The 14,195-nt window shown below is 37.2% G+C and overlaps 1 protein-coding gene across 1 annotated transcript in view; it reads left to right on the top strand.

Moving 5' to 3' along the window:
- Window positions 1-14,195, top strand: part of ADAMTSL3 (ADAMTS like 3) — a 189,368-nt gene that overhangs the window by 77,630 nt on the left and 97,543 nt on the right. The window contains exons 4-5 of the mRNA XM_074155696.1: window positions 8,189-8,316; window positions 10,732-10,777. Of these exons, the coding sequence (XP_074011797.1) occupies window positions 8,189-8,316; window positions 10,732-10,777 (174 nt within the window). The remainder of the gene's footprint in view (window positions 1-8,188; window positions 8,317-10,731; window positions 10,778-14,195) is intronic.

Below are 14,195 nucleotides of genomic sequence, written 5' to 3'. Positions count from 1 at the left end.
ATACGTTTTGAGAGTTCAAATTTATATATTTCCAGCTATGTATTCACATGTACTTTTAAATCTTGGAAGACAATGAAATGTTGGAAATTCAGGGAGTAGTTTTTCATATTCTTGATCCTGGTCAGCTGTCCTGGATGACTGGACCTAAAAACATTAGAGAAGCATGAACTTCTTGCCTGACTGTTCAGATATCACCAAAGTTGGTTATTAGCCTTCCTCCCTGTTCTCAGGACCCAAGATCTTGTCTGTGCTCTAATACTCGTGAATGTGGGATAATATTTACCATTATAGATAAGGCAGATACAGAGCTCATATGGCTCTAGTTGGGCAAGCATGAATGAAAACCTGGGCAACTAAGTCTGGATTGTTAGGTGCATTGTCAGTGATGTGTACTTGCAGGACATGCTTATCAGGGTTTTAAAAAGGATTTCTTTCTTTGCTAGACATTTATCTGTCAAAATAGTAAATTATGGAATATCACCCAAGAAAATAAAACAGGTTGCTGTTGTCCAGAGGGGAGGACAGAGGCAAGCGCTCCTGTTGTAAAACTCAGTAATGTAATAAAAACATACCCCTGGGACTTCAAAACCTGTCAGCAGTGAGTAAAACTAGAATTGGTGTGGGTTTTTTTAAGCTATGTAGTTAACTCAGAAATTTAAAAATAGCAACTTAATTATGTTTTAAAACTACTTCAGTGCTGATTCCTTTTAGCAGGAACATGGAGGTGCTGTCCTTGGCTGTTGTTAGATGCAGAAATAACCACAGGAATTGGGTATACTAGTGCAGTTGCTTTCTGCATGGAGTTGTTAGGGCGGGATCCACGATTCCTTCTCCATGCCCACAAATTCCATGTTCCCTCTGTTACTGCTCACAAAGAAGGAAGGAGGTGATACAGACTTTCTTCAGTGCCAAAAGCCTCAGCTAGCTCATAGGTGCCAAACAGCCAAGCAACATTTCATCCCTTCCTGGATGCCAAAAGCCTCAAGTATCCCTGCTCCACCTGCCAAAACCTCCAACTTTGTCCTGACAACTCCTGCAGTGCAGGCCTGTGTTGTCAATATGAAATTTTGCAACGCACTGACAATGGAAAATCTGGATGCAGTATAATACTGAAAAACATGCTGGGATTCGCCTTCAGTTTAGTATCAGAATGAATTACGCTGTAAATATTTCCTGTGTGTGACTCTCTTGCATGTTTTATTTTCCAAAAATTGAATTTGAATTTATTCAAAACTGCTGTAGAATGAAAATATATTGCAGAATTCAACACTGAGAGCTCTAAACTACATCTGAGCTCCCAGATGTATTCTTTCATGTAGCTGAGCAAGTCCATCATTTGCCTTTTGGCTCATTCCTGGCTGGTGATTCTCCTGGTCTGTCACTGAGCTTTACCAGCTTGTGTTTCTGAAATGCTCTTTTTCTTACCAGGCACAGATTCCATTTTGCAGTCTGTTCCTAGTGCACAGACACTCCTGCACAGTGGCATGGCCAAGTGCAAGGAATAGTGAATATGACTGAAGTAGCGTTAGTAATATCAAAACTAATTACTTCTAAACATCTGCTTAAAATAGCTGCATTTACTCCCAGGTGTTTTTTATCAGTCTGAAATAATGATGCATTGTTTTTTCTCCAGGATTTTATAATTCCAGATATGTCCTTTTTAACATACAGGAAAATATATGATTTACTTTTGTACCTATAAGTAAAAAATTTATTAAACTTAATGACATATACAGTGCACAACTAGGTAATATTAAAATGCACCCAGCAATAGTAGAAATATATCAGGAAATGTCTTGAAATCTGTCATAATGAAACAAGTGGAAGTTTTTCTGCTAAAATCAGGTAATGCAAGAGCTCATTAATAATTCTTATTTGCCTGGAAATAAGTTTTGACTGTTCTTCTATTTAGTTTCTACCACAACTGAAATAGTTTTTCCTAAATCTGTAATCTGCATTCTACACCTTGCTTAGATTGTACCAAACAGAGGTGTAAATCATTTTTGTATGTGACCTTAACAGGGAAAGAGATTTTTAGTGTAGTTTGTCGCAAAGCCACAGACATAACAGCCAGAGTTAAAAGCCAAGGATACAGTTCGGAGGCTGAATGGCATATCCAGTGATTATCTGCAGGTAAATACTTGTTCTTTCAGTTATGCACTCTGCGCAGGGATACAGTCAACAGTGCAATTTGATACCTTTTCCACCAAGTGTAGTGTCTGGAAAGAAGAATCTGGGAAACGCATCACAGAGCTACTCAGGCAGGGTATTTTCCCTTCAGTGCCATAATTCCTTGTGCTACCTCTGTTTGGAGCCGTTGTAGGTATGAGGAGAAGAAAATGGCATAGTGCAGCACTGTGCATGAAGATTAGTGAACAGCAATATAACCTTGTGCTTTGGAAGACTCTGAAAGTCAGGATAGTGTTAATAGTATTTATGGGTTGTGAGAGTGGGAAGAAGCAATAAAAAGGAAATGCTTCATCTCTGTTCAAAATACCATCAAGGATGAAATTCACTCCTGGGAGAAGGGCCAGTACTGAGCTTTGGGTATTGCTTAATTTAGGCCTTCAGTGGGACTGAAGTGGTGTTTATACCCTTCAATAGGTTCTTTCACTTGGATGAATTTAATCTGAAGAATCTAATTTCTGCTTGGAGAAATTTAGTTATATGCAATGTGTTATTAAATAGCAATATGATATAGCTGTGCCAATGTAACTCCTTATGGGGATTCTCTTTTGGAGTTTGGCATGCCTTTTTGAATTAACACAAACCATTTCGATAAGAAGCTGTGAGAAAAAACAAAGAGCACTCACCCAGAGCCCTGCACTGATGTCGGCATAGCAGCAGATACATTGGTATACATTCCTGCATAACTAATCCTTACTTGTTATGACAAAGTCTTATTTTGTGAGCCATGTCACTCTAAGCTGTTTGAGTAGGGCATTTTATAAATCCATCCGGCCCTAGGCATGGTCTGCATTGGTAGATGCTGCCCAGAAGTTGCATTGAATCTCTGCTAGAACATGGCAGAGCTGGGCATCCTGCTCAGGGGCACGTCACAGGGCAGATTTGGGGTAGTTTGTGCTGGGATACATACATGGCAGAGGGACTGTCACTTGGGGACTCTGGCAGATGAATCTGAGTGTTGGGTCTCTACATTTCTATCATAACATATTCTGTTACGATAATTCTCATGTGTCAAGTGCTATATACTTGGCTTGTGTATGTATTTAAAACAAAAATGTACGCTAAAAAACTCTGAAAAACAAACATTTAAGGTGTCAGAGCATTTCTGTTGAGAAGCTGAATCTTTGTTACACTGAATGCTAAACATTTACATATCCAAGCCTTATGTAATGGATGTCTGAATAATAATAAAACTGCATAAACTGACCTTCATTCTCTGGCACCACATCTCCTTTGAAGTCTGCATGACCAAATTCAAGACAATTATGTCATCCTTCATAACAGCCAAACAAAAGTTTGGCCAAATAATCGTTTTTCTTCATATAACAGCACTGTGTTTGATTTTTGTAATGTGTGTCAATGTAGCTGTTGTTATTTACTGGGTGTTACAAGTGACAGTAAAAATCCCCTTGTTTTAGATTAATGATCAGCCCTGGTAACATCTGGATTTCATTTATTTTACCTCAGTGCCCACTTCTGCTATACTTGGTTACTTTCAGGAGTACGTTGCGAGGCAAGTATGGCCTGAAAACACACACACACAAATAATTTGCAGAACATGGTGTTACAGTATGTGCCCATATGTGACAGAAGCAAAACAGAGCCCTGGACGGAAGACAGGAAACTGGCACTAATACTTTCCTCCCTGTCCAAATCTACCAGTGCCACACTTTCAGTAAAATTCTCCATGTACAAGGCTGTCTCTGTCAGTTAAGGGTTGTCAGCAGAGACTCAGATTGCACATTACTGGGCCTCAGGCCTTGAGCAAACCTTGGCATAGTGTCATCTTAGTCTTTGAGACTTTGCCGGTGTCACCAAGTTTGTTTATTTTCCCCACCCCCTGATTCAAGTGGTTCTTGCCCAGGCCTATGCGCAGTGTCATGACTTTTTTTTTTTTTTTTTTTACTTTCAAAACGAATTATAGATTGGATACGTAGATTGGGTTGAAATTTTTTGAAACTACCTTTATTGTGTAAGTGGATTAATTTCTGCAGAGAATGTTGTATAGGTTCTTAAATACTGCTTTGAATGCAATGCTTGCATCTAACCCTGCGTTCACGTGTGATGCTTTTGGAGTGGATACAGCTCCCGCTAGCGTAGCTGGGTCCGGTGGAAGTGTGACGCCTTTTGCCATCCAGTTCTATGTAAAGGGCAGGAAATCGTCTGGGTTGTGTTTATAGCTGTTTTAAGTTATTTTATCTGGATTGACTACAGTACTTGTGGCTCTACTTTTTCATGTTACATCACGGGCGCACATGTGCATGTATACACACATGTATGTATGTGTAGGTACATACATACTTTCAAAATGAATAAGCTTAATGTATCTGTTGCACTTTGTCTGTTGCAAAATTAAACCACTAAAGGAAAAACACTTCCATTTTAATATGGTTCAGGAAAGCTTCACTCCTGAACCATATTAGAATTATGACTGAAGACAATAAAAACATGAAAAGTTGAAGTTAAGAAGCAAACCATGAATGCAATCCTGAGGTACAATAATACCCTTTTGTGCCCAATTGCAATTAGCTCTTGATTTAATTCCTAAATGAGCTTCTAAGGTTTTGTTGGTTTAAATCATGATGTTGATGATCTCTTCTAATTTTACTTCAACTTGGTACCATGGTGTAGACAAATGTAATGTGTAGAGTTTATGAAACCAGACAGCTAGTAAATCAATATTATTTTGCTAGTAAATTACTAAGCCAGTGCAAGCTGCTTTTAACTCTTTCCCATGGGACAAATAGTTTGAACTAGCTGGAGTTTAAATCAACACTGTGGGCACTGAATTAGTCAATGATTCTGAAGAAGGCTTTGTTGGCATAAACTTCTGCTTTGATCGTTCTAGTATTTACAGCTTTTTAATTAGATACAGTTCAGAACAATGGCTTTTATCAAAGCAGTTTGGTAAGTGAACAACTGGACATTGTTTAGGGCTTTAGATGACATTCTGTCTGTTAATATCTTGGCTGGTTTTAATACAATGATGAAGTTAGGATTATTTTAGGCATTGTCAGTGCTTTGTCAAAAGAAACTAGTTATTCTAAAAGAGGGAGTGGTATGTATTGCTTTCTTAATATCATAAGTGTAATAATTTCTCAACATATTAGAAAACAATTATTTGCCTTGGGGTTACAGAGGACAAACTTTAATTTTGCACTCATAAATTTGAAAGAAGTGACTCTCTTGTTCCTCTTGACTTATTTTCATGTGCTGAGTGATTTGTTGGGAAGTGCTGAGCTCTTTTTGTTCAAGATTGAAGGCAGTTGGTTCCATTTTCAGTGTCAGACATTTCAGAGTTGGCTTCTGATGTAAAGTAAACCCAGCGCCAGCACGAAAATTTCTCGGGGATCTTGGCAGAGCTGGGCTCTATCGTTTCTGGAATGGTAGATTGGCCTAAGAACACTTTTAAAGCTTTACAGTAAGTGTTTGTAAAATTTGTAAACTTCGGGGAGCAAGAAAGTGAAGGAGCCACTGATGTGTTTAGACCAACTTTTGCAGTTCAGTGTTCAAATGGAGATAGCTTATCCTCTAATTACCAAAAGTTTTTTGAGGAAGGAATGGAAAAGTCTGGAAATTGCTGACGTTTCTGTTAGCTGCTTAACTATGGGGAATAGTGCTATTATACTAAATCTTCCTGCTCTTATTAATGCCTTTAAAATGTGTTTGAGTAGGCCTTAGTTCTGCTTAAGTGTAGCTAAGATTAACCATTTGCCATTTGGGTTTCTAAAACGATGCTTGTTCAATAGTTATACTTAAAACTGTGATGTGAATGCATTGTTCACAGGAACAGGCCAGTTTCCTCAACTTCTGTGCCATGTGATTTTTTTATTATTTTTTTTTTTTACTTTGTCTTTTTGCCTAAAGACACTTTTTTGCCAAAGTCACTTTGCCTACGCAGCATGGTATTGAGTTGTATTCCTTGTATGGTGCTATTTTGAAAACAGCTTTGTTTTTATTGTTTGCCATTTTCACTTCAAGCTTAGTAGGCTTTTATGAGTCAGCTTTCTTCATGGCTGAAGATGAGCTGACTTTATCGGTACTGTCGAATTTAAGGAGAATTATGTATTTTTCTCCCTACCGTAAGATTTGAATTGCATATCCCTCGCTTTTAAATGACTTTCGTGAAGCATTTTGGAAGAAAATAGGACTGAGTCTTGTTCTCATGAGCTTACTCAAGTTATTTCTTAGAGAAAATATGGATTAAAGTGTGTTCATCTGGTTTAGTATTAGGACATATACTAATCTCTTGCACTTCTCTGGATCTAGTCATTCATGAAAATCTTGTTAACATTTTAAGCATTTGGGGTTTTTTTTGGCACTTATGAAGGCTTGAATGTTTACATGGATGCAGTTTATTTAGTTATGTTTTTATCTCTTTGCCTTATGTTTGCTGACAGATGGCCCTTTGGTTGCACTTGTCCTTCTGTACATGTGTTTTTTGAGAGGAGGAGTGAAGATCCCGAAACACAGTAAAGATTCTAATTAAGTTGTGCCTTCCTATGCTGTCAAGAATAAAATAGTAATGTGAATGTAGTGCCTCTGTTTATCTCTCTCAGGTCTGCTTAGATGCCCTCTGAAGTCAATGGGAATAAAAAGTTGGCTGTATAAACAGTTGTTTCAGTAAAGCTTGGATGAACCTTTCATGTTCTCTCATTCGTGATTGTATTGGGGCAGAGTAAATATCAGTCAATATTCTCTGGCACCCGAGATGGCTCGCTGCCTCATTTTTAGCCACAGTGTGACTTTCATAATGATGTTAATAGCTGTTACGTTATGTTTGTAGTAGTTTATATGCAAACCCTATCACCACAGTGATTAGAGAAATTGGTGTTTCCATCTCAGCCTGGGTGTAATTTAGGGTCCTAAAATCTTAATTTCTTTATGATAACAGGCATATCATATGCCTGACAACTCTCAGGGGATCATTATGTTTGATTTTTTGTTATAAAAATCTGTGTGTGTTTTTTCAAGAGAGAAATTCTAAAGGTTGTAGGGACAGAGGAATGAAATGACAGATGTAAATGGAACAGCTGCTGAACAATTATAGTGAAGTCAAAGAAACACTTGGGGAAAACTTGAATTTGATTTTCCTATGCTTTTTTCATGAGGAAAATCATAAACCAAAAATTATTCTCTTAAAGCAGACATTTTTGAATAATTTGATTCATATTACTTATTAATATTGAACTACTGTGTTAAGCTACCATGTTCTAAAATGTTTTGAGAATTTTCTCTGGGAAATGTCAATTTCTTTAAACAGGATACAATGCAAGTGAAAAAATTTCATTTTTAAGGGGTCAAGCAGAATTTTGGGTTTTGTCACATCTTTAATTTTTATATTTATGGTGTCTGGTAATAATGTTTTTGAAGCCTGTGTAAGTGGATTTAAGCTTAAATCAGAGTTTAATTGCTGTAGCCTGAAAACCACTCTTTAGGCCTTTTTCTAGAATCTCTTTCAAATTAATAGCACTTTTTGTTATGAAGCTGTATTCTTAGTTTTCTTCCCTGATTGCAATTCTGGGCATGCACTTTACAAAATATTTAAGGTGCTTAATTTTCTATACAACTGCTGAGTGCAGGCAGACTTGAGGAGGTAAAAAGATATTTTAGTCCTCTCGTTACTCCTGGATATGAAACTCCCCTGGTCAGGATTTTTGAAAGCCCAGCAGCCTGCTCAGAACGTGATGCCTGGTCTGGCTGCTTGAGATCAATTGTGTAGTTCCTACACAGCGTGTTGGACAGACAGATGCTGGGAAGCCTGTCAGTCTGACAGCCTGTCAGTCCTTTGGCAGAAGGCAATGTATCAAATACATTGTATCTTGAAAGACTCTGCTTCCTTTCCCATGTAATTATTATCTATTAAAATAGTAAATAAATTTGAGATACTGTAAATAAGCAGCAAAGCAATATACTTAGTGCTATTAATGCCAAGCAGTAAAACATGTACCAAATAAATGATTTAATTTTTTTTTCCTTCATCTTCTGGGTTTTTTTTCAGACCTCCAGAATTACCCGCTCTGATGAAGATAAGGAAGGCTCCTGGGATGCCTGGGGGGCCTGGAGTGATTGCTCACGGACCTGTGGGGGGGGAGCCTCCTACTCGCTGAGGAGATGTTTAAATGGCAGGTAAGCCACACGCCTAAGTGTATTTATTCTTCTGCAGCTCTGCCATATTTCCTATCCTCTGGTGTCTATAGAGAAGCGTTGTCGCTTCTGTTTCTGGAACCAAGTGCTATGTACAGATCAAGTGTTATCAAATACTGCTTTTAATATATTTTTTTGATATATTAGATAAATATCTTAGCCTTCAACACTGATAGAACTTTAGCATGTTATTAAATATGTTTGTAGAATAACAAGTGATTTATTTAGTATGGTCAAATATTGAGAGAAATCTCCATCAGTGTAATATAAAGTGAAAGGTGAGTTAACCTGCATACAAATTATTTCAACCTGCATTAACATTATTTTAAATAATGTTCATGTGCAGGCTCCTCCATGTCTTCCCTGTAGCAAAAAACAAGGGACTTACTCCACATGTAGATGTATCAAATGCTGCTTTCTGTTAGGAAACTTTTCCTCTGCCAGTTCTTTTTACACAGTGGTCCTGGTGGCCATATGTTTTCGTGGATAAGCCTTAGTGTAGCTTGAAGAGAGCAGCGTATGTGGTGAAAACAATTTACCTCAGTAGTAAAGCTGGACTAAGGCAGGACTTGTTGCTACAATCCGAAGAGTGTGAGTAATGCAAGAGGCCTGTAGTCAGGCGAGAAGAGATCCTAAGCAGCTTAGAAGCTATCTGTGCTGGTATCCATAATTGCTTGCTTTACTTGAATTCATCTTAAGCATTTTTAAAACTGCTGATTATGTTTAAATTTCTATTTTGTTGAGATTTTTTAAGTTAAATGCGTTATCACTCAGGAAGTAAATTTTTCTTAAGGAATGCTTGTAGTGTGTTATGCCAGTTAAGTGTAAACTGTATGAAATACATAGCTAAATATGATTGATTAAAACACTGCCTGTTTCTTTCAGTGCTAAACGCACAAAGATCTTTGAGAAAAGTAGTATTTCCAGCAAGAAGCCATGATATTCTACCAGTGTGTTAGGGACTGTGAAACGAGTTCAATAAATTGTAGCAATATAAATTCCACTGTGGTTTTATTAATATTTTTAATGTGTTCCCCTGTGAAAAACATATGTTTTCCATACCTTAAAAAATGTGTAGTTTAAAAAAAGTTGTTTGTTGTTTTTTTATTTTCTGTGTTTTATTGTTGTTGTAATGTCCAGGAAATGCGCAATTGTGAAACAGAGTTTTCACATTTGTGTGTACCATAAACATTTTTAACTTGCACATTGTGATGCAATCATTCTTGCAAAAGATTGGAAATTTGAGACATGTAATATCTTGAGCTTGGAGAGTTGTACCTTCAGCTGAGCTGGGTGAACTCTTGCTCCAGGCATCCATGGCTTTTTCCTTTTCAAATGGTATTCTTCAATCCCTCACACATATTAAAGAATTTTTTAGTATTTGCAATCAATTTTCACTCAAAAAGTGGGAAATTTAGTTCAAGAGCTGTAAATTGCTAGCTATGCATTCTTCAGTGTAAGGCAGGTCTTTTTGATATGAAATGATTATTCCAAAACACTATTCCTGATTTTTAGAGACATTGTTAATTATAACTTCCTGTCAAGTCATTTTAAATATTGTTTCAGTTCTTTCAAGGGCCTGATTTTGCCATTCCTAAGAAAAGTATCTTACCCTGTGCAAAAGTGTCCGTTAGTTAGTGAGAAGTTTGGCCAACTGTGTCCCTGAAAAAAGTGTGAAATTCACCCACCATATTTATGAGACCACAATAAATAATCATGACTTTATTATATGCCTGTTATTTCAGCGACTAACAACAGACTTTGCTGAGGATCTGAATTGCCTGGGTTTCAGGATTCATATGCATTGGGCACCTTAGAAATGCATGCTGTCCGTGAGAGTGATACTTCATTTAAAATTATGAATTCTGCTCTTGTGGCTTTGGGTCAGTAAAATTACATGCTGTTTTTCAACAGTATTGCAATGGGTTTGGGGAGAAAGGAAAGGTTTGAGGCTGTTTATTCTTTCCTAAACAAAATAGGAGAAAGAAAAATTAATGCTCATTAGCCTGATGCTTGATTAAAAGATTGCTTAGTTTTTCTGATCTTCTTTTCCTTCGGGTTACATCCCGTGGGTTAGAAGTAGCTTTGCTGTGGTCAGCATAGATCAGGCTTAGGGATGCTTTGTGAAATCTTTTTCATAAAATAAATGTGGTTTTCATAAGGTTTGCAGTAAATTGGGTTTACAGGGAAAGCCACACATTCTCTGCTGAAGAGAGACAGCAGTGTAACCTGTTGAGTCCCCAGATCCCCTTTGTATTTAAACCTTGTGTTTTGAGTCCAAATTATGGTAGGGCAGTAGCAATAAAAGTCCAATTTTCAAGAGAATAATTAGCTGTAAAACAGGCAGGGTTATGTTTTGGTGTGATGCAGTATAACCATTTTTATTCTGTTTTTCAGGAATTGTGAAGGTCGGAATATTCGATACAAAACCTGCAGTAGTAATGTGAGTCTGGCCTTTAATCCTATTTTACTTATTCAAACAATGTGTTAAAGTTTAAGAAATGCTGCTTCTTGTTTAAAACCTTATGGTGCATAATTTTCTTTCCATCATTATTACCATTTTAAAATATTTCAGTCTTCATGACACCACAAGGTCTCAAATTTAGGCTTCCCAAATGGACATTTTCTTTTGAAATAATAGTGCCAATTGTGATTCAGAATGTTTTATATCATTTATTAGGAAAGTTACACATTTTGGAGGATTAACAAATCAGTTCTCATCTTAAACTAGCAAGTGCTTTTCCTGGGGGTGCTGTCTTTCAGATGAAGCATTAAACCAAGCTCCTGATCATTTGTGATTGTTAATGACATGATGGCACTCTTCACATGAGCAAAGAGGTTAACCACCTGTGTCCCTTTCAAATCTTAAATCGGATAATTACTCCTTATATTCCCTCTGTTTGCCTAAGCCTAGATCTTTATGCAAAAGCATGCATATTCAGGTACGCTGGCATAGATGATTTCCATGACAATGTAAACCTGGAGTTTTGACTGTACAGTTGCTGTTACTGTGATGCAATCACATTTTATTTTTACAGAGGTGTTTTATGAAAACTAGTCTCATACAGCATACTTCATGACTTGAGCTCAACTGATTTGTAGTGATGCTGTGTGCTGTTTAAACAGCCGCTGCCTTTCACCCTAGATGCTGTGGTCTCTTCAAGATGTGCAGCTCATGCAGGACTTGGCACTATCACTGATCAACAGACCATGTGTACAAGCACAGTAATTCAGGATGGTTTATGGTCAGCAGTCACCTCCTTGAACAGGTTACCTTACAGTAGAGTATGACATTTGTGTACTCCCATTCCAGAAAAGACAGAAGGTAGATAAGTAATTAAAGCAAAAGCATTATTTTTTTTTTTTAATTTGTAGTGCATTTGATTAATCTGCTTCTGGCTCTGGGAGAAAGGCAGCAATTTTCACACAAATACCCCTTAAAAGGTGAGGTCTGCAGTTCCCTTGGGTTGAATTATACCCAGGCAAGAGCAGGTGATACTCATGTCATTGCCAACCCGTGATTTCTGCCAGCAGCAGGCAGCTGTGAAGTATGACATGTTCTCCTTAGGAGGCCTGACACTGGAAGTTGCCCAGTAAATATGTTGAACCAGGGTATCTCCTGGGAGAACTGGCCATTCCCACTCTTCAGTTTGCCACACCTACAGTTTCTTGTGTGCCAGTTGGCTTCTGCCTTCCTCAAGAGCAGGGCTTGCTAGCACCTTGAATTGCTCTAACACTCCACTTCTCGGCATTGGATGGATTTTCCACCACAGCGGCTCCCAGCCTAAGTTTCTGCTGGCAATAGCCAGTGGAAGTGATTAATGAATCCAGCCCAGTGCATGTAAAAATCGGATCCTGGAGACAAACCCTGCCACTTGCCCTTTCAGAAGAAAAGACCTAGCAGTTTTGTGCACAATGTCCTTGGTTCATAAAAAAAACGCCACATGCAAAAAATACCATAACCTTTTAAAGCTGTGTGATAAGCTAAAATTGCAGCCAGCCAGTATGTAAGCGATAAACAAACTGTAAGATCTATTTACTACATTCCTTAACTAGGTATGGTAGGTAACTGCTGTATGCAGCGTGTACAGTAATATATCTCTGCTTCATCCCGTGCACTACAGTTTCCTGTGCAACAGTACAAACAAGTCAACGTAGTATACCTTGTTCCTCTAGCAAAAGGACTAGAAAACTATCCGGTGTACAGAAAAAAGAGAAAGATGAGATCAATTTAGGCATATTTTCTGCTGTAAGCAGAGGTCTATGTGTTTTTAGGATATGTAAGAGCAATTGTGGGCACTTTTCGTTTTAAGGATTATGCAGTAAAAATCTGGTGGAAATGAAGGCACTTTATGCTTCAGCATAGAGAAAATTAAGATGATTACCATATCCTTTCTGAACTCCCAGGGAGGTTTTCTGAAGTCACTGGGGCCTGTTTTTTAACTTTAGGACTTATTTTAAAGCGATAAGTGGCAAGCGTCTTGCATGTGAATCTGTTTGAATTTATGATGATTCAAATGCTAATTTCCAGACAGGAAGCTGCCTTTACAGTTCTGCTTTTGGTGCATGTCTGAAAGGGATCAGGTTTCCATTTCAATTCAGATACAGCCAGAATCTCTCAGGAATGGTTTTCCTAGAGTATGGATCAGATAACGGAGAACTCCTGAGAAAAATATATTTTGTGAGATTTCCACTGTTAATACAGTTGATCTTTGATTTTGGCGTCACTGAATTCAAACTCAGTATTAGACCTGATTTAACCTTGAAATGGGAGTTTACACCTAATGTAAATCTGGGACTACTGGGCCAGTTTTGTTTCAAATGATATAATTTTCCCCAAAGCATTATTTTTAATGAATGCTTCTCACTTTTGGAGCAAAATTTTAGTTTGAAAATTAAGAGTTTATACTAGTTTCTTTCCATATTAGTAGGTATTATTGTTAACCACATGAGACACTCAGTATATATACACTGTGTAAAGTTGTCTGCAAATGTAATTTTGCTACATGATACATTACAACACTAACATCTATATTGGGGAGTACAAATGAAGCACAACTTAATATGTGTGTCATTCTAATGAAAAGAACAAGAATCATTTTACCAGAAAATTGGTTTCATCTGGATTTGTAATAGAATAGTAGTAAGTTCATTGAACTCAAGCATAGTTCCAGAATAATATTAGTGATATTTCAATCAAAAAATTAATTCAAGGTCTTAGCAACAAACTAATTGCTGAGATTAAGGCATATGTACAGCTTGCTTATCTTTCTATCATAACTGAGATGCCAGATGCATTATTTCCTAAAACTGCGTGTAAGCTTTCAGCTTTTCTTATAGAAACATTAGAGAAATAAACTATATAAACTATTCATTACATGCTGTTCAATGAGATTTTCAGTCTTTCTTAACCCCCCTTTTTTAATATTTCCATTTTTGTATATACTGTTACATTCTAATGCTATGATGTGCACTATATGGAAGTGTTTAAGATAATCCTTTAGGGTCCTATTCATAGAACAAGTTATTTGGGCCATTTCCCCATAAATTTCACATTCTTATGTGCCAAAAAGTCACTTATACATTTGCCAGAGTGACTCTTCTACAGTAAGAAAAAACACTGTTTTGTAACACATTTTCCCGTGTTTAATTCCATTATAAACTTTTATTATATGCAGATAATGCTCACACTTGTTCAACGTATTCATCAGATTACTGTCCCAGTATCCACTTCTAACCAGCTCATTTATCCCATTCAGAAAATCTTGGCTGAACTGTGTCTACTTTAGTCCTATAATATTTCACCTTGAGTTCCATAGTTTCTCTCTAATCTGTTCATGTATTTATTATACTTATAATGC

Source organism: Numenius arquata, chromosome 11, assembly GCF_964106895.1.
Source record: "Numenius arquata chromosome 11, bNumArq3.hap1.1, whole genome shotgun sequence".
Taxonomy (NCBI): domain Eukaryota; kingdom Metazoa; phylum Chordata; class Aves; order Charadriiformes; family Scolopacidae; genus Numenius; species Numenius arquata.
This window is presented reverse-complemented; position numbering and strand designations above follow the sequence as displayed.